The sequence below is a fragment of the Mirounga leonina genome, unplaced genomic scaffold, assembly GCF_011800145.1.
Source record: "Mirounga leonina isolate KUSES-001 unplaced genomic scaffold, KU_Mleo_1.0 Mir_154, whole genome shotgun sequence".
Classification (NCBI taxonomy): Eukaryota; Metazoa; Chordata; class Mammalia; order Carnivora; family Phocidae; genus Mirounga; species Mirounga leonina.
In genome coordinates, this window is record NW_023270389.1 from 51,994,155 (window position 1) to 52,018,210 (window position 24,056).

General features: G+C 37.6%; 1 protein-coding gene across 3 annotated transcripts in view; it reads right to left on the reverse strand.

Moving 5' to 3' along the window:
• RABGAP1L (RAB GTPase activating protein 1 like) overlaps positions 1–24,056 on the reverse strand; it is a 769,071-nt gene that overhangs the window by 573,811 nt on the left and 171,204 nt on the right. For all 3 annotated transcript variants that reach the window (XM_035010758.1, XM_035010757.1, XM_035010759.1), the window contains one exon: positions 17,612–17,753. In XM_035010758.1, the coding sequence (XP_034866649.1) occupies positions 17,612–17,753 (142 nt within the window). The remainder of the gene's footprint in view (positions 1–17,611; positions 17,754–24,056) is intronic.

Sequence of the window (24,056 nt, forward strand, 5' to 3'; positions counted from 1 at the left end):
AATTTTATTTTCTGTATCACTTATTCATTCCTCTGCTTCTTCCGTCCCTGTGGTCATTACATCCAGTCAGTTTCAAATCTCAGTTACTGCATTTCTCATTTTGGCCAGACTAGTTTTTAGGTCTCTCATCTCTGTGGTAAGGGACTCCCTAGTGTCTATGTCTATGCTCTTCTCAAGCCCAGCTAGTATCCTTATGATTGTTGCTTTAAATTCTGCATCAGGCATATTACATATATCCATTTTGATTAGATCCCTGGGTGTAACCTTTTCTTGTTCTTTCTTTTGGGATGAATTCCTCCATCTTGGCATTCTGTTTAGAGCTCTGCCTTCTTCTGTGTGCTAGGAAAGCCGGTTATGTCTCCTGCTCCTGAAAGTAATGGCTTTATAAAGGAGAGTGGAGTCCAGGGGCCTGGTGCTTCAGAAGTATCTCTGATGTATACTATGTGCACTCTGCTGCTGTGTTGTGGCTTCTCTCTCCCTCGGGTCAGTCCTCTGAACAGTTTCTCCTTGCCTGAAGTGGGGAGTGTTTGGACCTTGGCCAGAATGTGGCAAGTTTTAACTACAGGTGCTCTAGTCTGCTTGTTAAAGAGACCTTATGCTATTTCCACTGGAGCTGAAGCTTTGCAGGACTCTATGGTCAGTAGATGTGGTGGGAGCAGGGGTTTTGTGCTCATCTTCTGGGGGAGGGGTCCACTGCCCTGGTTCTCAGGCACACTTGCCCAGGAAAAGCAGTACCTGCAGAGTGGGGAGGACGGGGGCTTGGTATAAGCGGTTAAGGCTGCAAGTGTTGGCACTGTGCTGCTTACTGAAGTATTTTATGCTGGAGGCAGGGGAGAGAAATGGTGCCAGCCCCCTCCCTCATCTCCAGAGAGGGGATTTTGCACCCACTGCTGTCCAGGAAGCCTTCTCAGAAGAGTGAACAATCTCCACTTGTGTGTCCCAGGTGTCCCTCAGATCCCTGCCTTCACCCCGTGTCTGGGGCCATGTGCCCCCTGCCCCCACCAGCAGCGTGGTACACCTGTGTTCTTTCCCAGGCAGGCCGGCTTAGTTTCAAAAGTCCAAACTTTAGGGACCCAGCATGGGACAGACCCATCCTGGTCCTCTGGGGGAGGGTCTCGCCATGCTGGGACTAATGCAGATTTGTCCCAGAAGGGCAGTTGCACCAAAGCACAGGATCATGGAGTTTGGAGCAAAGGGCAGCCAAGAGACAGTGTCCAGATTAGCTGCCTTCAGCAGGTGTCTCTGCAACTATGCTGAGGGGCAGGGAAGGTAATGGCATCCACCAGCTCTTTTGTCCCTGGACAGGCAATGCCACCTCTCCCAGATGCACTCCAAGAAGGGAGAACCATCTCTCCCAGCACATCTCAGGATCACACCATCTGCTCCCAGGCTCTCTGCCTTCCTTCTTCAAAGGAGCATTTCAGCTCCCTGAGGGCTCCATACCAGCCATGCCGTGGACTTCTAAAACTCCAGTCTTTGAGCCCCACTGTTGTAAAAACTCAGAAAAATCAGCCCCTTTCATTTTCCCAGTCAATGGCTTTGGGGAAGTGTTTTCCTTGTGGGATCCCCTGTGTGCTCCTCTCTCTCTGGCCTCTCTCCATGACTCGGACTCCCTCCCCTCCACAACACCCGTGATCCGTTTCTCCCCCAAATCACATCTCCACACCTCCTACCTTCCACCATATGGCCTTGTCTCTCCCTCTAGTTGTGCAGTTTATTTTGTCAGTCCCCAGATCGATTTCTTGGGTATTCAGAGTGATTTGATATTTATCTAGCTGTGTTCAAGGGACAAGGCAAGCCTAGGTTCCTCCTACTACTCTGCATCTTAGCTCCTCTATCTTGCATTTATTTTACACATACCTCTTTCTACCTCTAGACTGCAAATTCCTTGAAGATAGGTACTGGTGCTAAGCATTTAGTATAGTGCCTTGTACATAATAGGCTTTAAATATAATTGAATTAGGATGGATAAAAGAAAGAGGGGGTAAGTGGGATAAGCAAAGCTGGGGAATGGTAGAGGCAAGTAAGCGAAAATCAGCACTAGAGAGTCATAAAGGTTATGGGGAGAGAGGTGATTACAAAAGCCAGGTAATTCTGAAGAGACTGGTAAAATCTAAAACCTTTATTTCTCTGATGTAAAATTTATTTGTTGTTTTGGTACAAAGAGAAAGGCAAATTAAAGCTCTAATTATCTAAAGCCAAATTTCTGGGTTTTTTTTTTAAAACAAACTTTCTGTATTTTTAAAATACCCCTCAAGGGGCAGCTGGGTGGCTCAGTTAGTTAAGCACCCAACTCTTGATTTTGGCTCAGGTTAAGATCTCAGGGTCATGAGATTGAGCCCCAAATCGGGCTCCCTGCTGGGCGTGGAACCTACTTATAAGATTCTCTCTCTCTCTCCCCCTCGCCCTTTGCCCCTCCCCCAGCTTGTGCTCTCTCTTTCAAAAAATAAAAAAATAAAAACAAAATACCTTTCAAAATATTTTAATGTGCTCAAATGTGTACCACTTGGAATTTTTATTAACTAATTTGCCTGTCTCTATAGTATCATGAAAATAGTAACAGTACAATATTGTGTAGCCTTTCTATTGACATACATTTTACAAATATTTACTCCAGCCCCAAAATTAAAGCCAGTATGATATTTTCAGCACTAAGTTTTCAGAAAGCTCAGCCTTATTCCTGTAGTTATAAGAGATCTGAGTCATTCAGCTCCCAATGCCATATTCAAATCATTAGAACACCACATCCCCCTAGTGTGACAAGAACCATAATTTCTCCAACAGAAAAATTAAGCCCTCTCCTTACTGATACTAACTGCTGCTACAGGAATGGCATATGAATTACTTCTATTATCTTTCTGCAAATAGTTAATAAGCTCTCAGTCTTGCTTCAGCTAAAGGAGTTAATTGTTCACACAATGCAATTATAAAGTATCAGGAGCCTAGATTCTGGTCCTGACACTGTCACTTTGTCTCAAGGTCTCAGTTTCCAGAACTACAAATGAGATAGTTCAGTATAATTAAGTTCAAATAACATTTATTGAGTACATTCTCTGAGCAAATATATAATGCCTAATTTGTTGCCAGTCTCCCAAATTTAAATATTTTAATGATTTGAGGTTATTTAATTTTTCCTGCTTGTAATAGGCTGAATAAAGAGGACCCAACAGTTAGCACCTTTCTCCTCAGGTCTTTTCCTCAGACACCTACCTCCCCAAGCCCTGCCCACAGACATGTACTCGGGGGTCACAGTTGCTATCAGCTTGCTGGCTTCAACCCAAACCCCAGCATGAGGCTGATAAACAACAGGAGTTTGTCATACTCTGCGCCGACCTGTAATGGGAGCAGTGCCTGAGGAGGAAAAGGGAGATTCAAGCAAGGCCTTAGCCTGAAAAAGAAAGAAAAGATTTTAGCAAGAAAAATATTCACAAACTGTGTGACCTTGGGCAAACTGCTTGACCTATCTTCGATTTTTCTATACTAGAAATGGATCAAATATTACCTTATAGGGCTGGTGTGCGAATTAAATGTATAAGTTACATAGTTTTTCACTAGAAAGTGGAATTAACTGCCTTGTGAATCAGTGCCCCAATCTGTTCCCACAGAAACCAGTTTACTTGCCAAGCATTAAGGGAATTCTACTTCAGGAGAGGGCAGGCAGTAAATGCTCTAGGATCTCTTCTAATTCAAAGATTCACTGAAAACACGCAGCTGTATCAGCATCACCTGGGTGTGTATGCATTTTAGTCTGAATCCTAATCATTAAATTGGCAGCAAAGTGGATTCATTGGCCACACAGGCCACACAAAGCCCCCTGGACACAAGGACTCTGAAGTAGGCTGTGAATAACTACAGACCATCTACTACTTACTTATGGGAATAAAAGTCCAGAGACTAGAGAGGGCTCACTTCACAACATGGAGAACATCCAAAAAGTGCTGATAATAGTCTCAGGCATGTATAAATGTTCAATAAAAGTTAACTCCCATTACTGCTATTATCACATCATGGAAGCAGTAAACATGAAGACTGATAATGTCTCCTTTGGGTAAAGGAATGAAGGAAAGGGTGCTCGGATACACAACTCTAAGGAATATAAAGCTGTAGTCTTTCTAGAGAGTAATTTAGTACCAACTATCAAAAACCAGATTGTGCACACCGCGGTAGTATCTAGAAATCTGCATTTGTGCTTCAGAATATATATATAAGGGTAACTATTCTTTACAATATCCGTAACAGCAAAGAAAAGAAAAATAGAAATTGTTTTTAGAACCTTCAAAAGAGAACTGGAAAAGTAAATTATGCTATATCCATGCCATAGGATACTATGCAATTAAAAAGAGCGAGAAATAGTTTAACGTAGTGTTCATAATAGATTGTTTAAGGAGAAAAGCAAGTTGCCAAACAGGATATACAAAATATTCCTTTTGGAAAAAAAAATCTAAACCATTAAATGATTTTTCCTGGAGAATCAGAATTGGTGGGCAGTCAGGGTCCATTTTATATTTATTTAAAATTTTTAACAATAAAAAAGAGAACAGAAATTCCATATATTTTTGTGTTTGTTTTCTAAGTAATACAAAGTTGCTTATCTTCCCAAATCAAATCAGTGATTGGCTTTACACAGACAATTTTCCAGTAGTTCTGTTAATTTATTTAAATGTCTTACAAATCTGATTAAGCAAATGATTTTCAAAAACCAGTCAAAAAACAGTTTAGTTAATTCATGTAGGCAGTAAAACTGAAATGCCAAACATCAACAACATTTGCTAGAAAGAAGTTTATCTCAGAGAAAATCCACTTGGGGTTTTTCTCTTACATTTAAATCATCATTTGTCAATAATAATAATAATTTTAAGAACTCTACACTGTTTCTAACCCCTCTCCTCTCTATTCGGCTACCATTTAAAATGCTATTATCATATTAAGTTGTAGCCATTGTGAATAAATATTCTTATCTTCCCCTTAACATCCTGGATCTAGATGAACTTTTCAAACACAGGCTTTACTGAGCCACTTAGAAAATATAACTACATGTAAAAATGTTGTAGAAAGATAAATAAAATCAAGTTAAATTTCTATAAAAACTGTGTGGCATTTACTAGTTGCAGTGACCCTTCAAGTACAAAGTTCACTTATCTATCATTTAAAGGTCAGCCCTACTATTAAAAAAGACATTATAGGATTAAATTAAGCCTCCAATCTCCAGAAAAGTACCAGTGTATAACTTTATCTAGAATATAATTGCTTTGCATGTAAATATGTGAGATCCTTGGACATTTGAAACATATTTCATTAAAACAAAACAAAACCTAAAATCCTCAGGTCATGAAGCAATTCCTTTGCTTAAAAAAGAAATACCAAGAATGAAATCTTGTATTAACTTAGAACTTTAGATACCAAAGATTTTCCCTGAATTCCCCATTATTCTATGAATTACATTAGGTACGAGAAACGGGTTTCAAGGGCAAAGAGGGCAAAATCCCATCTCAGCTAAACTTTACGGATTTCAAGTGAAAACATCTTCGTATGTAATAGGAACTCGGAGTAATAAGAAATGTAAGTGCTCAAGTTTTCACGCAAACTTGGTGTAGCACCAGCCTTGGTGCTACATCCGACAATTCTGCATGACCAAATTTTCTTGAATTCAACCTCCCTCTTCTAATATTCTTTCCTATCCAAATCTTCACCCTATTCTATAATATCTACAGGAAGTGTTCACAGGAAAATTACAAAGGAAGCATTTTGACAATGTCTCTAAGATAAATTATCTAATATTAATCTTTATCGTCATCTTTCAAGAAGTTTGAGACATGAAGCGAGGCAAAGAAGCATCACATTAACTGGCATTCAGGAGAATTTGGGAGTTGGGAAATGTGAAGCTTTTATCACACCTAAGTTAGAAAAACGATGAAAGACAGCCGCATGCATTTTGGAATAACAGGAAAATAGCACTAAATTAAGGAAGAACTAGGATAACTTTGTATAAGGGTGCTAGTTAACTCAAATTATTTTCTAACTTCTGAAAGGACTATTTTTTTAAAAAATTAGAAAAATATAGAAAGGGAGACATGATCACTTAATTCTTGATACTATATCATTACATTAATACCGTTTCAGTTAAGGTAATTGGTATACCTACAAAGTACTAAATGAACCAAAACTGACCCCAGCATGAAAACAAAGAAAAAGATGTGTCAAACCCAGGACCCTTGCAGAGCAATCATTCATTTCTATTTGCTTCAAAACATTAAAGATGATTTTTTTCAAATGCCCAATACAGTTTTCAAAAAAACAATCCATTTTATGAAAAGTGAGAATATACTTACTATAAATATAAAAGACTAGACTATATAGTGTACAATTTAAATATAATAGAAATCAGTCCCATACACATTAAATATGTTAGAATCAGATTTCAATCTGCCAAATTCAAGAATCTTATCACTTAAAAAAAAAAATACTAGATTCTAGTTAAGGTCAAGATAATAAACTTTCCAGGCACAAAAATACTGCTGCAGGAAATGATTACAATGTATTCTTTGTCCAACTGAAAAATTACTCTTTAAAAAGTCATGAATTTTTTTTTTTTGTAGAAGACATGCAACCTAGAAATGTGAGAAGGTAGTTTACTTTCTATTGAATGCTAGATTTTCATTCTTTAGAGGCGCAGTATTTTAAAACATAAAAATTACTCTATGATTGAGGTGGAATAAGGTTAGACTCAACAGACTGTAATCATGAATTAAACACCACAATTTTGTATTTCAGGTTTTTAAATGAAATACAAATCACAGGGGGAGGAAATCAATACTAAATGCTTAAGTTCAGTTGATATGGGACCAAATCATACTCAAGCATCCAATGGTTAGATTATCGTAGGGGAAAACATCAAGAGCCCAAATGATAATTAATCTCACAACACTCAGAATCTAAGCCACACATTTGGCACTTGATTACATTTGGGTCAAATGCAATAACTGATGTTTCATAGTATTATGTAATTCCTTAAATGATTTAAAATGCTATTCCCACATAAAACATAAGGAAGTTTAGCCTTAAAATAAGTGCCTCCAAGGAACCAATCACAGTGCTAAAAATATGTATGTACACAAATATTTCTGAAATGAATGAAATTAATATACAAATATGCTTTCTTCCAGGCCAAGCTAACCCAGCAGTAAGCCTCTGAATATGGCAATTAAAGACAGGTATGACTCATCACCTTTTCCTGTCAATTATTTCCCTGAAATCAGTCATTTTCTATTTCCAGGATGGCACCCTTGTTCAGGCTTTATCTCCTCAAATTAGACATATAATCACAGGTTCTTCACTGTTCCTAACTGCATTTTACATAGCTTACTGCCCACTTAATCTTCCTGACTCAAATCTTTGCTCATGGCATGCCCTCTCTCAAAATACCTCAGTGGGACTCTCCATGGCTTCATACAGTTAAAGTCCACACTGTTCAGTGTTTTCAATGAGGCCCTCCAAGGCCTGTTCCCCACCTGTCTCTCCAATCTCACACTCACTGTCTCATAGGCACACTGCAAATTCTGCATGCATCTATACTTCCTGTTTTCACAGATGTCAAAATGCTATGCTTCCTACTTTCTACTCTTCCAAATCCCACTAACGCACTCAAATTTTCCCTGACTTAATCACTTGAAAGTGAAGTAAAGCTACCATTTACTGGTGACCCACTGTGTTGAAATCTCTGATAAGCCCAGCACAGGACAAATACAAGTATGAATAAAGACCCAAGCTTGTCAGAAGGAATTTACAGTCAAGTAAGGAAGAGAAGACATATGTAACTGTAATGTAACACAGAATATCATAAATGTTATTAAAGATAGATAAGCAAAATTATAGTGGACTTCTATATTCAAGGAACAACAGATCACTTCTGACTGGGGATAAGTGACAAAGAAAATGGCATTGAAACTAATAGTTGAACCCTGGCTTCAATAGGCAGAGATGATAAGGGTTTCACAAGTAATGGAAATGGCTTGAGAAAAGACACTGGAAACCCATACCAATAAATGTTCGTACTACTCATTTGGCAATTCATCATGTACTCTTTTGAGGAGCTGTTTAGATCGTTTGTTTGTTTGTTTAGCTAATACTGCATATATTTACATCCTAGGGCCTAGTCCGATAGGACATATGAGATATAAACTTATAAAATGAAGGAAGTAATAGTACCTATCTTGCATCATTACACTGACAAGTGAGATAACATGTATGCGAAAGTGGCTGTTACTTAACAGACGCTTAAAAAATGACAGGTTTGCATTATTTTTGGTAATAGCTCTCTGTGATAAGCAGTTCTAAGACTGTCCAAGATCCTTGCCTCCTGGGGTGTACACCCTGCAAAATCCCTACCATTGAGTGTAGGTAGAATGTATAAATATGATGGCTGTGACTAGGTTGTGTCATAAGGCAAAGGGAAAGGGACTCTGCAGATATAAGATTCCCAATCACTTTGACTTTGAATTAATTAAAGTGAGACTATCAAGGTGGGCCTAACCTAATCAGGTAAATGCTTCAAAGAGGGCTTGGGCCTTCCCTTAGAGTAGATTCTCCTGTGGGCCTTGAAGAAGCAAGCCACCAGGAGTTCTACAGCTGCAAGAAAATTAATTCAGCCAACAATCACTTGAGCTCTGAAGAGAACCCCAAGCCTCAGATGAGACTGAAGTCCTAACTGAAACTCTGGACTGCCGCCTCGTGAGGCCCTGAGCAAAGAACCCAGCTAAGCCATGCCCAGACTCTTGATCCATGGAAAATGTGAGATAATAAATGTGTATTGTTTTAAGATGCTAAATGTTTTGGTAACTTGTTATGGAGCAATAGAAAACTAATACACTCTTTCCCTTCACTTTCTCTTAAACACCTTCCCTTATCAAATATATTTTTAATCATTTTGTTGAAACAGATAATTTAAAATGCAAGAATAAAACAATATTATAAAGTCCTTTCCTCCCTCCCTCCTACCGTCTCCCCCTCCTTCTCTCTCTCTCTTTCATACACACATGTGTGCGTACGCACACGCACACACAAATTTTATAAAGTATCTGACTGCTAAAGAAATAGTATCTAATGTGTCAAAACTGTTTTATTGGAACATATTTTGCTCATCTACAAGATGGATATAGTAATAGTGCAGACCTCTTAGGGATGATATGAGGATTAAATGAATTAATATTAGCAAGCAATTTAAATCCTTGCTACTGAAAGTGTGGTGTGGAATCTGGTAGGAGATTTTTTTAGAAATGCATATCAGGCCCCATCCCAGACCTAAGAAAAAAGACTTTACTTTAACAAGATCTCCAGGCAATGTATGTATACATTTAAAGTTTGAGCAGCACTTCTTTTGCTGGTGTTTGCCATACATAAGTGCTATATGGTCAGCACATTTTCTTAAAAAACTAATTTCTTTTCTATATCCCCTATCTTCTTTTCATTTGAATATAAAAAATTTTCATCTGCAAACTGGTTTCTATAGTAAAAGCTCTTTGTGATTGCCTTTTCTCTAATCAAACTATGAATTAAGAAATTAGGAGAAAATAAGCCTCTGATTGAGACTATTTTGCTCTTTAGTTATAATGAGTTAGGAGTAGTGTTAGACAGCTAACAGTCACTTAAATCACAGGGAAATTTTTTTTTTAGATAGCATTTTAACCAATCCAAATATAAAAACTACAGATTATACTGAACATAAAAAGTACAACCAGGAGTGAAGCTTACTTACCTAATATTACTGTGACTTTGGTCTTCTACAATTACTTGGGCATGTGTCTTAAAGGAGATCATATTGTATTTCCCATCTTTTGCCTTCACATAACTTACTATCCATGTTACAAGTAACTAAATACAAGTTTTAGGTCAACAAACAGAAAGCCAGTTTGAAATACATATGAAGCAAAACAAGGGCACCTCACACTTCAAAAGCAGGGGCAATTCATAATATGTAGGAGTGCCTAAACGTGATAAGGTAATTTTCAAATAATCCCTATAATATTGCACTGATGGACTTAACTTTCTGCTAAGATTCCTTTGCATTCAAATTAATACCTTTAACACACTTCATTTTTTGAACAGCATTTGAAAAATATGCAAAGATATCTTAATTCATTTTACTTTAGATCTTTCGCAGGAAATTAAGAGCAATATTAGTCCTTTTAAATCTGTATCCCTTTAAATGACAGGTTAAGGTAAGACAATTTAGAGTGACTTGAACTTCCTCTTTTGCTTTGACAGGCAAATTGTTGAAAATAATTAAATAAAAGAATACTCCAATTCCCCCCAGCAGGAAAACATTTCTATGCCACCTCCAGCTCTAACTTTTGATGTTTGCGTTGACAGAAATGTCAATTACAGAACTAATAATAAAGTATATTGAAAATGTATGAAATGCCTGATCTATTAAAAAAAAAAGTATTACTTCCTACTCTGTGATTTTTGTAGCTTTTTAAATATAGTGATGGCTAACAGAATTTCAAAAGATGAGGTGACATCTCAAATAGCGAAAAATCATTAAGAACAGAAGCGAAAAAATTTTTAGAAAAACACAAATCTGATGACTTGTTCTTCAGACCATATACTAAGGATAGAAACTGAAAATTTTATGTATGTTTTTCATATTTTCAAATGCAATCCCAAAACGTTGCATCCGTTTTTCCAATCTTTCTCAGTATTGAATCATTCTGAGGCATTATAAAAGGAGAAACATTCATTTATTATATTATAATAAATATATTTACTTTTAAATTATTTGTTCATTCATTTATTATTATCCCTATTTCCTGAGCAGGCAAGATCTCAATGAGAAGGTGGCAGCTGAAGAAAAATGAGAATGAGGGAAGGGAGGGAACCATGTACCAACCTAAGAACAAGGGTCCCAGCCAGCACTCCAGTCTACGGCAAGCATACACCTGGAGTGTCTGAAGAATAGCAAAAGGACAAGTGTGGCATTTGTGAGGGAGGGAGTAGCAGGGAATGAGGTCAGAAAGGTAAAAATCAGAGAGCAAGACTGCACTGAGCCTTGTAAACCTTGGTAAAAAGAACGTTTGGCTGAGTGAAATGAGAAGCCAATAGAGGACTTTAAGGGGAGAAGTAAAGTAATCTGACAAATTTCAAAAGGATGGGTATGGCCGGTGTGTGGAACACGGACTAGGGTGGTAGGGCCGAGGGTGAAAGGAGGAAAACCAGTTAGGAGCGATGGCAATAATCCAGTACAAGAAATGATCAAGTCAGAGAGAGGTCAGATTCTGGATTCTGAGATTTGGAGCCTGGGAGTTGCCACTTGCTGACAGGGGAAGACTAAAAGCTTAATCCTGCAAGAACCAGTCTTCAGCTATTTACTCCACTTGGAACACAGCTGCTCTCCATTGAATAGAAAAGAAAAGCAAAACCATTTTGGAGACAGAACTCTGGAAACACGACTCAGTCATACACATGCAAGGCCTGAGGTCCAGCATGGGTATGTAACTAGTTAGGGCTCTCTCTGGTCTCTCCTGAGTGTGTGCATAGCCTTACACACATACAGCGTCTAATAGACACCAGTGATATGTACAATCTTATGAAGGCCTACCTACTCCTTAAATCTTGTTCAAATTCTGGCCAATCTGTGGCTTTCCCCAACCAGAATTATGACCTCATGCTATTTACAACACTGGCCTTCCCATCTCTTTGCCACAAAAATCACTACTGTTTCCAACAACATTCCAAAAATACAGGGTTTCTATGTTTGTTCCAAATCAAGTAAACCCCTTCCAGCAGCTAAAGCAAAGCTACTGGTTTTCCTTCTTTCTTTTATTGAAGTATAGCTGACACACAATACCACATTAGTTTCAGGTGTACAAGACAGTGATTCAACAACTTTATATGCTATGCGGCGCTCACCGCAAGTGCAGCTACTGTCTGTCACCATACAATGCTATCACTAGACCACTGACTATATTCCCTATGCTTAACTTTCAGCTCCGTGACTTATATATTCCACAGCTAGAAGCCTGTATCTCCCACTTCCCCTCACCCATTTTGCCCATCTCCCCCACTCCCTCCCCTCTGGCAACCACCAATTCGTTCACTGTGTTTATGGACCTGTTTTTGCAAAGCTCCTAGTTTTCACAGCTTGCCCCACCCTTGTAAAACTACCATGACAATAAGCCAGTGGTGGGAACGAGCAGAATGGGAGCAGCCTCAGGGACTAAAATACAGACCGCTCTTATCTGAGTTCAGTAGTTTTTCTTGAATAGATGCCTCCCAATTTTTTATATAATTTGTCACTTTCCCAAGTCCTGAACTGGCTGGTTTTTGACAATTTTATTGACTTTTATCATTGCTTTTTGTAAGTGGATTCACCAAGCTCCTTTACTCAGCCATTCTGCATTGAATACTTTTTAAATGTAATTTGCCTGAGCAACCTACTAAAAAAAGTCATAGAAAATATTTTGAAACATCTCTAAGTATAGAAACTGCCAGTACACTAAAATTACTATTTTCTTTTGACTGTTAATATGCCTTTGTTGAAGAGCTTACTCAGGTGGACTTAAGTGGAAAAAGCCTCTAAGCAGAGTAAACAGCATTTGCAAAGACACAGAAGCACGTCAGGAAACTGTACTGTTAAAATTCAGTAGCTAATCCCTCTATTTTAGCTCTTCCTTTCCAACTACAGATGAGCTCGAATTTCTTACCCCTTTCTTGGCCTAATATAACCCAATGTTTTAATCCAATCTCTTTCCTCTTCTCACCAACTTTCTTGAAAGGTTAAGAACACTGTTCCCCCCTCCTCAACCCACTACAATGAGGTTGTATTTCCCAACTTCGGTAAAATCACCAACACAGAGGTTCAGGACTTCTAAAATTTACCAAATCCAATCAACAGTTTTTGGTCCTTTCATACTGAACTTCCCTGTTCCATGTGGCAATGCTACATATCACCCCCACCTTGCAAATCTCTACTCCTTGGTCTGTTACTACACTGTCTTAGTTCTCACAATGTTCTGGTCATTTTTCTGCAAATCCTTTAGCTGGGCTTTCTCGTCCTGCATCTACCCCTCAAATGTCAGTGATCACTTAAATTCTACTTTTAACCTGCATCTCCCACATTTTCCCCCAAGGAAATTTTAGCCACTCTCATTACCTCATGGTAATGTCTCTCAAACCTTTAACTCCAACTATTAAACTTCTTTCACAATTAAAGACTATTTCTAATAACTGAAAAATAATCCCACTTTAATGTTCAGTAAGTTCAAACTCATCAATGTCTGAAACAGAATAAATCTTACCCTCACCCTGAAATCTACTCTTCTTCCTCTTGTCTCATTTGTTCGACCAAAATCATCCAGCCACCTACACTAGAAACGTAGATGTGACCTTTAATTCTTTTTCTTCCCTTCGCTTCTCCTGCCCATGACATACAATTAATTTATAAACCTCTTGATTTTACCTCCAGAATATTCTCAAATGTATCTCTTCTGCCTCTGTTCCTTACATTTTGAAGTAGCCAATTAGACACAACTGTGTGAAAAGAACTCTATCAAAATGACTACATCTGAGGTGCCTGGGTGGCTCAGTTGGTTAAGCGTCTGCCTTCCGCTCGGGTCATGATCCCAGGGTTCTGGGATAGGGCTCCCTGCTCGGTGAGGAGCCTGCTTCTCCCTCTCCCTCTGCCTGCTGCTCTGCCTACTTGTGCTCTCTCTCTGTCAATTAAATAAATAAAATCCTTAAAAAATAAATAAAATAAAATGACTACATCAAACATTAAGTTTGATCTCATTATTTTTTATGGCTAATATTCCACTGTATAAAAATACTACCTCTTTGTTATCCATTCATCTATCAGTGGATACTTGGGCTCCTTCCATACCTCAGGTTTTGTAAATAATGCTGCAATAAACATAGGAGTGCATTTATCTATTCAAATTAGTGCTTTTGTTTTCTTTAGGCAAATACCTAATAATGGAATTACTGTATCATATGGTAATTCTATTTTTAATTTTTTGAGTAACCTCTACACTGTTTCCCACAGTGGCTGCACCAGTTTGCGTTCCCACCAACAGCGCACAAGGGTTCCCTTTTCTCCACATCCTTGCCAACACCTGTTACTTTTTGTGTTTTTTGATTCTAGCCATTCTGACAGGTGTAAGGTGGTACCTCACTGGTGTTTGGATTTGCATTTCCCTGAGAACTTGCAACAACTTGATGGACCTAGAGGGTATAAATGCTAAGTGAAATAAGTCAAACAGAGAAAGATAAATACCATATGATTTCATTTACATGTGGAATCTAAAAAACAAAACAAATGAACAAAGAAAAAAAGAGACAAAGGGAAAAAAAAGACTCTTAAATAGAGAGAACAGGGGTGCCTGGGTGGCTGAGTCAGTTAAGCTTCTGACTTCAGCTCAGGTCCTGGGATTGAACCCCCCTCAGGCTCTGCCCTCAGCGGGGAGTCAGCTTCTCCCTTTCCCTCTGTCCCTGCCCCCGCCCCTGCTCTCCTTCTCTTCTCTCTCTCTCAAATAAATAAATAAGATCTTTAAAAAGAGAGGGAGAGAGAGAGAGAAAGAACTGGTGGTTGCCAGAGGGGAGGAAGGTGGGAAGATGGGTAAAAGAGAGAAAAGGGATTAAGAGGTACAAACTTCCAGTTACAAAATAAGTAAGTCATGAAGATGAAAAGTATGGCATAGGGAATATAGTTAATAAGATGGTTATAACGGTGTTTGGTGACAGATGGTGACTACACTTACCATAGTGTACAATGGAAATGTATAGAATTGTTGAATCATTACATTGTACACCCAACACTAATATAACACTGTATGTTAATTATACTTCAATAAAAGTAAAAATGAAGCTTGTGCCTAATTCAGTAAGATTAAAAAAATGATGGACTGGGCGCCTGGGTGGCTCAGTTGGTTAAGTGACTGCCTTCAGCTCAGGTCATGATCCTGGAGTCCCGGGATCGAGTCCCGCATCGGGCTCCCTGTTTGGCAGGGAGTCTGCTTCTCCCTCTGACCCTCCTCCCTCTCATGCTCTCTGTCTCTCATTCTCTCTCTCTCAAATAAATAAATAAAATATAAAATCTTAAAAAAAAATGATGGACTTTCCAATGCTCACCTATATGATCTTAAGATCCTGGCAGTGAATATTTCTGAATATTTTGCTAATTAGTAACAAGCTAAACCTGGGATCATTTGGTTTGCCATTTACTTCTCAATGTATCCATTTTCTAGTAATGTTGCTTTCCATAAGCAAGCAGCTCTTCCCTTCAAGGGCATCTGCACAACTTTCAAATCTCTTCACCCCTGAAGTAATCACCACTAAACCAAAACATACCTTTCTAAGCCTTGAATAACATCAAGTAATATGTCAGACAAAATGCATGGAAAATAAATTAAAAGTGTGCTTGAGTGTCTGAAAGACTTCTGTTGAAGAGAATATTTTGGCTTCCAATAGGTTTTTCTACAACCTGTCCTTTAAAGAAGGATGTTAGCTTCTGGCTGACATAATTGAAATATTCTATATCTAAAGGTATTTTTTAATGCACTAGTTGATCTGTATGCTGAAATCACTCTCCAAAAGTGCTTTCACAGAAAACAACGCTGTTTGAAAGATAGAGTCTCATGTTATATTTTAATATTAGGTTACATTATAGTCTTCCATCCAAGGTGTATGATATTAGATCTAGAATATGATCTGAAATATGTAAGATCTAAAATATCTTGTCTGTAATATTAAAAATACTACCTTTTAAGCAATTGAGAGTGGAGTTACATCAATTCAGTGGTTTAAAAAAGAATACCTTGATTTTGTAGGTCATGAAAATTCACTGGCTTTAGAGTGAGATTAACATAGGTTTGGATTCTACATATTATTTTTTTTAAAGATTTATTTATTTGTCAGAGACAGAGAGAGCGCATGCACAAGCAGGGGAAGCAGCAAGCAGAGGGAGAAGCAGGCTCCCTGCTGAGCAAGGAGCCCAATGCAGGACTCAATCCCAGAACCCTGGCATCATGATCTGAGCCGAAGGCAGAGGTTTAACCAACTGATCCACCCAGGCGTCCCAGATTCTGTATATTATTATTATAGCCCTTTGACCCCAAATGATAACCTAAAAATTTTTAGTCTATTTCTTCATATGTTATATAAAGATGATAATACTTATTTCTCGGGGCTAATGTGAGTAACATATGAAACTAGATCTATTAAGTATCTAATACATTATTGCCACAAAGCAGATACTTAATCCATGTTAGTTAACCTTCTTTTAAGTTAGTGGACAGAAGCAAGGAATTTTTATTTACTAAATTATACAATGTATTCCTATTGAGTAGCACCTGTCATTCTATTATTTTTGTTCTCTCCCAATTCTAGTGCCATGTATTTTTCATTTCTAAAGAGATGGCATTTTTGTAAGACATTACCTGAAATCTTGTGTACAAATTACTTTCTGGTAGAAACTTGTCACACCTATTTTTTCTTCCTGTGCACGTAGCTCAATTACATTCCCAAACCAGTGCTGTGGTTCTTGTTTACCAGAAAAGAATGTGCTTCTAGGTCTGGCCTAAAATTCTCCTGCACATGATCTCTGGTCTTTTCCTCTTTGTGTTGGCTGGGAAGGAGATGACCACAACAGTGTTCCTGGGAGTCTAGTATAGAATATAGTGGAGTCACACAATGGAAGTAAGGGCTGAACTCTGTGATCAAGAGCACACTGTGGAAGTGATGTTGCATGACTCCAAAGCAATGACATAAAAGGCACTGCAGTTTCTACCTTGTCTCCTGGATTGCTATCTGGAGGAAGTCAGCCATTAAGCTGTAACGACACCCAAGCAGCCCCTGTGGGGAGGCCTATGTGAGAGGAAGTAAAGTTGCTTGCCAACGACCAGCATCACTTTGGTAATTATGTGAATGGGCCCCTTTCAGCCCCACCCAGTGAAGTCTTCAGATGATTACATCCCCAGACAACACCTAACTCTTCATAAGAAACTCTTAGCCAGAACTGCCCACACAAACCATTCCCTAATTCCTGACCTTCAGAAGCCATAAGATAATTTAAGGGTTTAAAGTAAAGATCTGCCACTTAGTTCTAGTTTCTATAAAAAGAGTACTAAGCACAGAGCCAAACAAAGTGTGACTCTGGTGAGGTTGATTAGAATCTCTCAGCAGCATTCATGTAGTAAACAGAGCACATACCATGCTATTTCAAAAAAGTGAGTGGTAAAATGATAAAGCAACAACAAAAAACAAGTCAGAACTAAATAATGTCAAATGAATAGTGGGACATGACCTATCACTAAAATTCTAAAAACACTTGAGAAAAGTTGAAACTTCTCATTAAACACTTCAAAAATATTTGAAATAAAACAGAAAGCAAAACAGCAAATTTAAACAGATGCGTAAGTGGCACTGGGGACCATGCAACCAAGGAACCAATGGACCAAAATCTCTCCTGCATCTAACAGAATCTAGCCTAATAGTAGCAGAGACTAGGAATAATCATCATTCTCCTCCCGCACCTCTCACCCACACACACACACACACCATTGAGGGTTATAAGTAAAGCAGCTATATAAAGAGAGAGAACCGAGTAAGTGTCACTTCTTACCCTCTTCTGCTTCATCCTCCTGTGGTGACAGTGGACCCCCTCCACTAGTGGGAGTGACTGGTTCCTCCTTCTCAGACTGTCGCTGTAGACTTACTACCTCATATATTGCATCTCCAGCATTGGTGTGCCCTTTTCCCTCAGACTGAGAAAGACATAAACATGTGATTCAATATTAGAAATGTGAAGGAAACGCTAAAAGATAGTATTTCAAGGTTCATTAAAAAGAAATGAAATTAAGAGTAGCATGTCATGTTTGATCTCCTGCATGTCTTAAGAAAACTTTTAAAGTGTGTTGTTCTCCACTTGATATCCTAAATGATTTATTCTTCTAGTATTATTATCTAGTATTATCTACTAAACATTGTGGGAGAAATTTCCTTTTTATCAAAAAAACCTGAAACACCAGATTCTAGGGCAGATATATAAGTAATGCTAGATTTCTAGGACTGACTACACCTTGCACTGAGATACATCCGTCAAGTATTTCATGGGAGCAGATCGTTCTTACTTTATAAATGGTTTACATTCTATGGCCCTTTTCTAAGGAGGAAAAAATAAGCCAATTGCCAATTAAACTAGCATAGCCTACAAAGCCCTAGAGAACCTGGCCCCTTCCTCTCTTTCCAGTCTCAGTTCACACCTACAGTTTGTTACTACATTCCAACCACTCTGGCCTTGTTTCAGTTCCAGGAACTTTAAATTCTTTTCCAACTCAAGACCCTGGGACATCCTTTTCTCTCTGCCAATACAGCCTTTCTAACTCCCATCAGTCTTAGATCTTTATTTTTAATGTCACTCCTACAAACTAAGTTAATTTCCTCATGTTTTTGATACTTTTCATTCCCTGTCCTTCCCCTTCATGGCATTACCACAATGTAATTACACATTTATTATTATATTTATTTGTTTAATGGCAATCTTGCCACAAGACAGAAGCATCATAACGGCAAGGACTGTGCTGATTCTTCCGTCGGAAATAATATAGCACCTGACACAGAGTAGGCCCTCAACAAATACCAGCAGAACAAATGGCTAGACTAATACTACAACATATGAACTTTGTAATCAACTAACCTGGATCTGAACTCAAATTTTACTACTAATAAGTGTGCAGTCTTGGACAAATTACTTAATTTTGCTGAGTCACAGTATCTGTACCAACTAATTCATGGTTGATTCATTCAAAGTATCTTAAATACTCTGGACATTTATCAAAGTACCTGAAACAAATTTTTAATAATAATAACAACACTTACTGTTGTTATTATCATTATTTCAAAGTTTATAGGACGCTAGGCTCTAAAAAACACAAAATAATAATATAGGGCATATGTGGAGATAAAATTATCTCTAATATCTACCAGTACTATAATCCATTTAAATTATAAAAATATAACTACTAATTATTCACTGCTTTCAAGAATTAATTCTGAACCCCAAACTGAATTTTAGGTGCATCTTCAAATCAATTAGCAAATAATAAAAGTTAAAAATTATCCATTAAAAAAAGAAGACGGCCATGAAAAGTTACTAGGTTTAAACCAACCAAATTTTTATTGCATTTCTACTCTACTCAAGAAACAGAGACCTCAATCCCTAGAGCAACCACTAAAATTATCATATAAGGCAATATAGTAAAAATGAAATAATAACTAAATGTTCAAATAATTCAAAAGTTGTCAGGAAAGGAGAAACAAAGAAACAAAAACAGAAAACAAATAATAAAATGACAGATCTAAATTCAAACATATAAATAGTTATATTAAACATAAATGACCTAAACATACCAATTAAAAGACAAAAATTGTCAGATTATATTAAAAACAAGACACCATTGCATTCTCTAAAAAAGAAAAACTTTAAATATAATAAAATAGGTAAGTTAAAGTAAAATGGGGGAAGAAGCTATACCATGAAAACACTAATCAAAAGAAAACTGAAGGGGCACCTGGGTGGCTCAGTCGTTAAGCGTCTGCCTTTGGCTCAGGTCATGGTCCCAGGGTCCTGGGATTGAGCCCCCATCCGGCTCCCTGCTCCGCGGGAAGCCTGCTTCTTCCTCTGCCCCTCCCCCTGCTCATGCACTTGCTCTCTCTCTCTCAAATAAATAAAATCTTTAAAAAAAAAAAAAAAGAAAACTGAAGAGACTCTATCAATATAAGACAAAGTAGACCACCACGCAAGACAAAAATCACTAGGAATAAAGAAGGTCGTTGAACAATGTTAAAAGAATCAATTCAACAAGAACACAAAAGCATCTTGTAAGTAACGTCACCTAACAGCTAAACAATATAAAGACTTGATGGAAATGAAAGGAGATGGACAAACCCACATTTATAACTGGAGATTTCACATTCCTCTCACAATAATCACAAAAAAGTATACAAAAATACTTCAAGGTTATAGAAGAATTGAACATCAACAACAGGATCTAGTATTTATAGATCACTGCACAACCCAAAGGCAGACTACACATCCTTTTCAAATGCACATGGAACTTTCTCCAAGACAAACCATTTCCTGGGTTATAACACAACCTTTAAGAAAGTTTTAAAAACTGAATTGTAAAAAATATGTTTAGTTAGCACAGTACAATTAGAATCAACAAGAGAAATATATCTGAAAAATCTCCAAATACTTAAAAATAAAGCAACACACTTTCAAATAATCCATGGATCAAAGTGAAAGAGAAATGTTCAAATTACAAAATATTCTGAACTCAGCAAAAATGAAAATAAAACAAATAAAAATTAGTAATACATCTAAACAGTAGAGATTTAGAGCTCTAAGTGCTTATATTACAAAAGAAACACCCCAAAATCAGTAATCTAACTTTCTACTTTAAAAAACAAGGAAAAGAGATGCAAAATAACACAAAGTAAGCAGAAAGAAGGAAATAAACAGAACAAATCAATAAAATCCAACAGTAGTTCTTTTTTTTTTTTAAAGACTTTATTTATTTGAGAGTGAGAGAGAGCGAGAGCACACAAGTGTGGGGGAAGGGCAGAAGAAGAGGGAGAAGCAGACTCCCTGCTGAGCAGGGAGCCTGTAGTGGGGCTCCATCCCAGCACCCTGGGATCATGATCTCAGCCAAAGGCAGACGCTCAACCAACTGAGCCACCCAGGCGCCCCCCAAAAGGTAGTTCTTAGCAAAGATCAATAAAATGATAAACCTCTAGCTAAACTGACCAAGCAAAAAAGAAGGTACAAATTACTGATAAACAGGAAAAAAGTGTATATCGCTTGTACAGACCCATGATAGCAAAAGGAATAATGCAAATAGCCCTACACATATTAATTGGACAGCTTAGATAAAATGGACCAATGCTCTGAAAGCTAAAGAATACCCACACTTCCCCAAGAAGAAATATATGACCTGTATTAAAGAAATTGAATCTGTAATTTAAAACCTTTCTGAAATGAAAACTTCAGGCCCATACTGTTTCAATGACAAATTCTACTAAATATTTAAAGAAATAACAACACCAATACTATAAAAATAAAAATAGGGGCGCCTAGGTGGCACAGTTGGTTGAGTATCCAACTCTTGATTTTGGCTCAGATCATGACCTCAAGGTCATGAGATCGAGCCCTGTATCGGACTCCGCACTCAGCAGGAGTCTGCTTGAGATTCTATCTCTCCTTTTCCTCTACCCCTTCCCCTCTCAAATAAATCAAGAAAATATAAAAAAGGATTCTCAATTCATTATATAAGGCCATTTCTCTAATATCAAAACTAAGGAAGGTATTACAAGCAAAAAAAAAATCGCAGACCAATATCCCTCATAAAAAATAGGCAAAAATCCTCAATCAAATATTAGCAAATAAAATCCAGCAACATAGCTTATAGATATAGATATATATCAAAACCAGTGATGTTTATCTGGGAACTGCAACAATAGTTCAACACTGAAAAAAATCAATATAATTCAACATATTCAGACTAAAGAAGAAAGACCACGTATCAGCGGATACAGAAAGGTATTTGAGAAAATTCAGCGTTCATTCATTCATGTCAAAGGCTTTCAGTAAACTAGGAATACAAAGGAGTTTTCTTAACCTGATAAACAGTATCTATGATAAACCTACAATTAACATCACACTTAACGGTAAAAGACTAAATGCTTTCCTCCTAAGACTGAGAACACAACAAAGACATAGACTCTCACCGCTCCCACTCAATATCATACAGAAGTCCTAGCTAGTGCAATAAAGCAAGAAAAAGAAAGAAAAGGCACACAGATTGGAAAGGAAGAAGTAAAACAGTTCTTATTTACAAACAATGTAAACCCTTGTCAGGAGTCAATAAACTTTTTCTATAAAAAGCTAGATAGGAAATATTTTAAGCTTTGCAAGCCATATGGTCTCAATCACAACTACTCAACTTTGTTGTTGTGGATAAGTGTTACAACACTGGTAAAATATTTCATCTGCACTTAGTTTACTATGGAAGCATAATTTTCTCTACTACGATAATCTCATGTAGACCTAAACATTATATCCACCAAATGAGTTTCAAAATGAGATTTTTTTAATAAAAAATACTTATTTCTAGTATTCACTTATTTTTAGAGAACTAAAAATCTGTGTGTAAAATAAATTGTTTGGTTCATGTTAGAATTAATTAGAGCACTTTGAAACATGTAAATACATGGTAGGTGCTCAATAAATGTGGTTGACTAAACCACGTTACAAAGATTCTTCACACTCATTCAAATAAACTCTAATTGTTTAAAATTGTGTACTATCATCAAATACAAAGAACGATAATGCTCATATCTTTTTAGAATGGGGTCCGGGAATCTGGGTTTTTTAAAGAGCCAAAAATGATTCTGATGAAAAGCTAAATTGTGAACCACTGCCTCTAAGAACTCTTGTTTTTAATAAAAATGTCTGTGTTCAAAAAATCACAAATCATATAACAATCAGATAGTCTCACTAAACTGCAAATATATATAATAACATGGAAAAAATACATTTGCAAGTAGCTTCTGTTTGACTTTACACAAGTGAAGGTAAAGAAAGCCAATCCTATACAAAACTGTTGAGTTAGGAAAACATTTGCCTTCCACAGCTTTTTATTTTCCCACAACCATGTAAGTACCCCCCCAGCCTTGTTAATTTTCATCTTTCTGCAATTAGAACAGTTATTCCTATTCAGTTACTTACTCTTACTTTTTCCCAGTTTTATTGAGCTATAATTGAAATACAACACTGTATAAGTTTAAGGTGTACAACATAATGATTTGATACATTACATATATTGTGAAATAATTTCTACAATAAGTTTAGTTACTATCCATCACCTCACATAGTTACTCTTGGTTATACTAACTGATTATAGTTTGATTTAAATAGGCTTAAATCAACATGAATCTTCAAAAGGTAATTTTCCTTTTGTGCTTTTAGACTGTTTAAAAAAAAAAAAAATCACAGGCCCAAAATGGCATCACTTAGACCAAGTTTCCAAACCAGTACTTAATACATAATCTAACTGCAGTTTCAACAATCCCCAGAAATGTAGCCTTAACTGGTTAGTCAGAAACTTTTCAATCCATACCAGTGAGTCTGCCACCTGGGTCCTCTCTACCCCACAAAGAAGGATAGGGTAATCTGCATGATAAGATACCTCCTTTCCCCCTAGACAGTGGCCTGGCCTGGAACAACCCTTTTCTCTTACTAATAACTTTCTTGCCCCCACCATCCTATAAAAATCTTCCATTTTCTATAACTCTTTGAAGCATTCTACTAGATGGGGTGCTGCCCAATTCATGAACTGCTTAACAAAGCAAGTTAGATCTTCAAATTCGCTTGGTTCAATTTTGTTATTTAAAAGACTTGGTGGCAGTGGCAGGATCTGAAGCAAACTTCGGACAGCATTCAGGGAAAATGAGAAACGATGCAAACCCTTTGAGTTCATTGCCTTTCTCGTCATTTCAGAGGGCTGTGGGTAAGCCACTCTCAGTGTGAGAGCTGCCTTTTTGTTTGCACTCAAGCTCCTGATCTGAGTAGCTGTCCTTTACAGGCAGGTCAGCTTGAGCTGGCAGACGGTTATGCACAGAGTCCAAGTGAGCTGGCATATCTGCCCAGAGCCCACCCCAAACTGAACTGGCAATTCTGCCTAGAGCCCAGTCAAGATGGCAATTTTGCCCAGAGCCCAACTGAGCTGGCGGAAGGGTCTGCCCAGAATCATGCCCCCAAACCTTTGGACCACGGGTCCCTGGGTAGAAACCCTCAGCAAGGTTCTACAAGAATTGTCAATGGTGTGCACAGGGCCTTCTTGTGGCCAAGACGCAGTACTGCTAATATATTAAGGCACGTGTTTGTTCGTCTTGTTTTGTGTAAATAAAGGCTATTGCTAGCGGGGATCTTAGAGGCAAAAAGCCACAAAAACTGGTGGGTACAGGTCAAGCATTTAATGATTGTTAGAGCACATACCACCACTTCA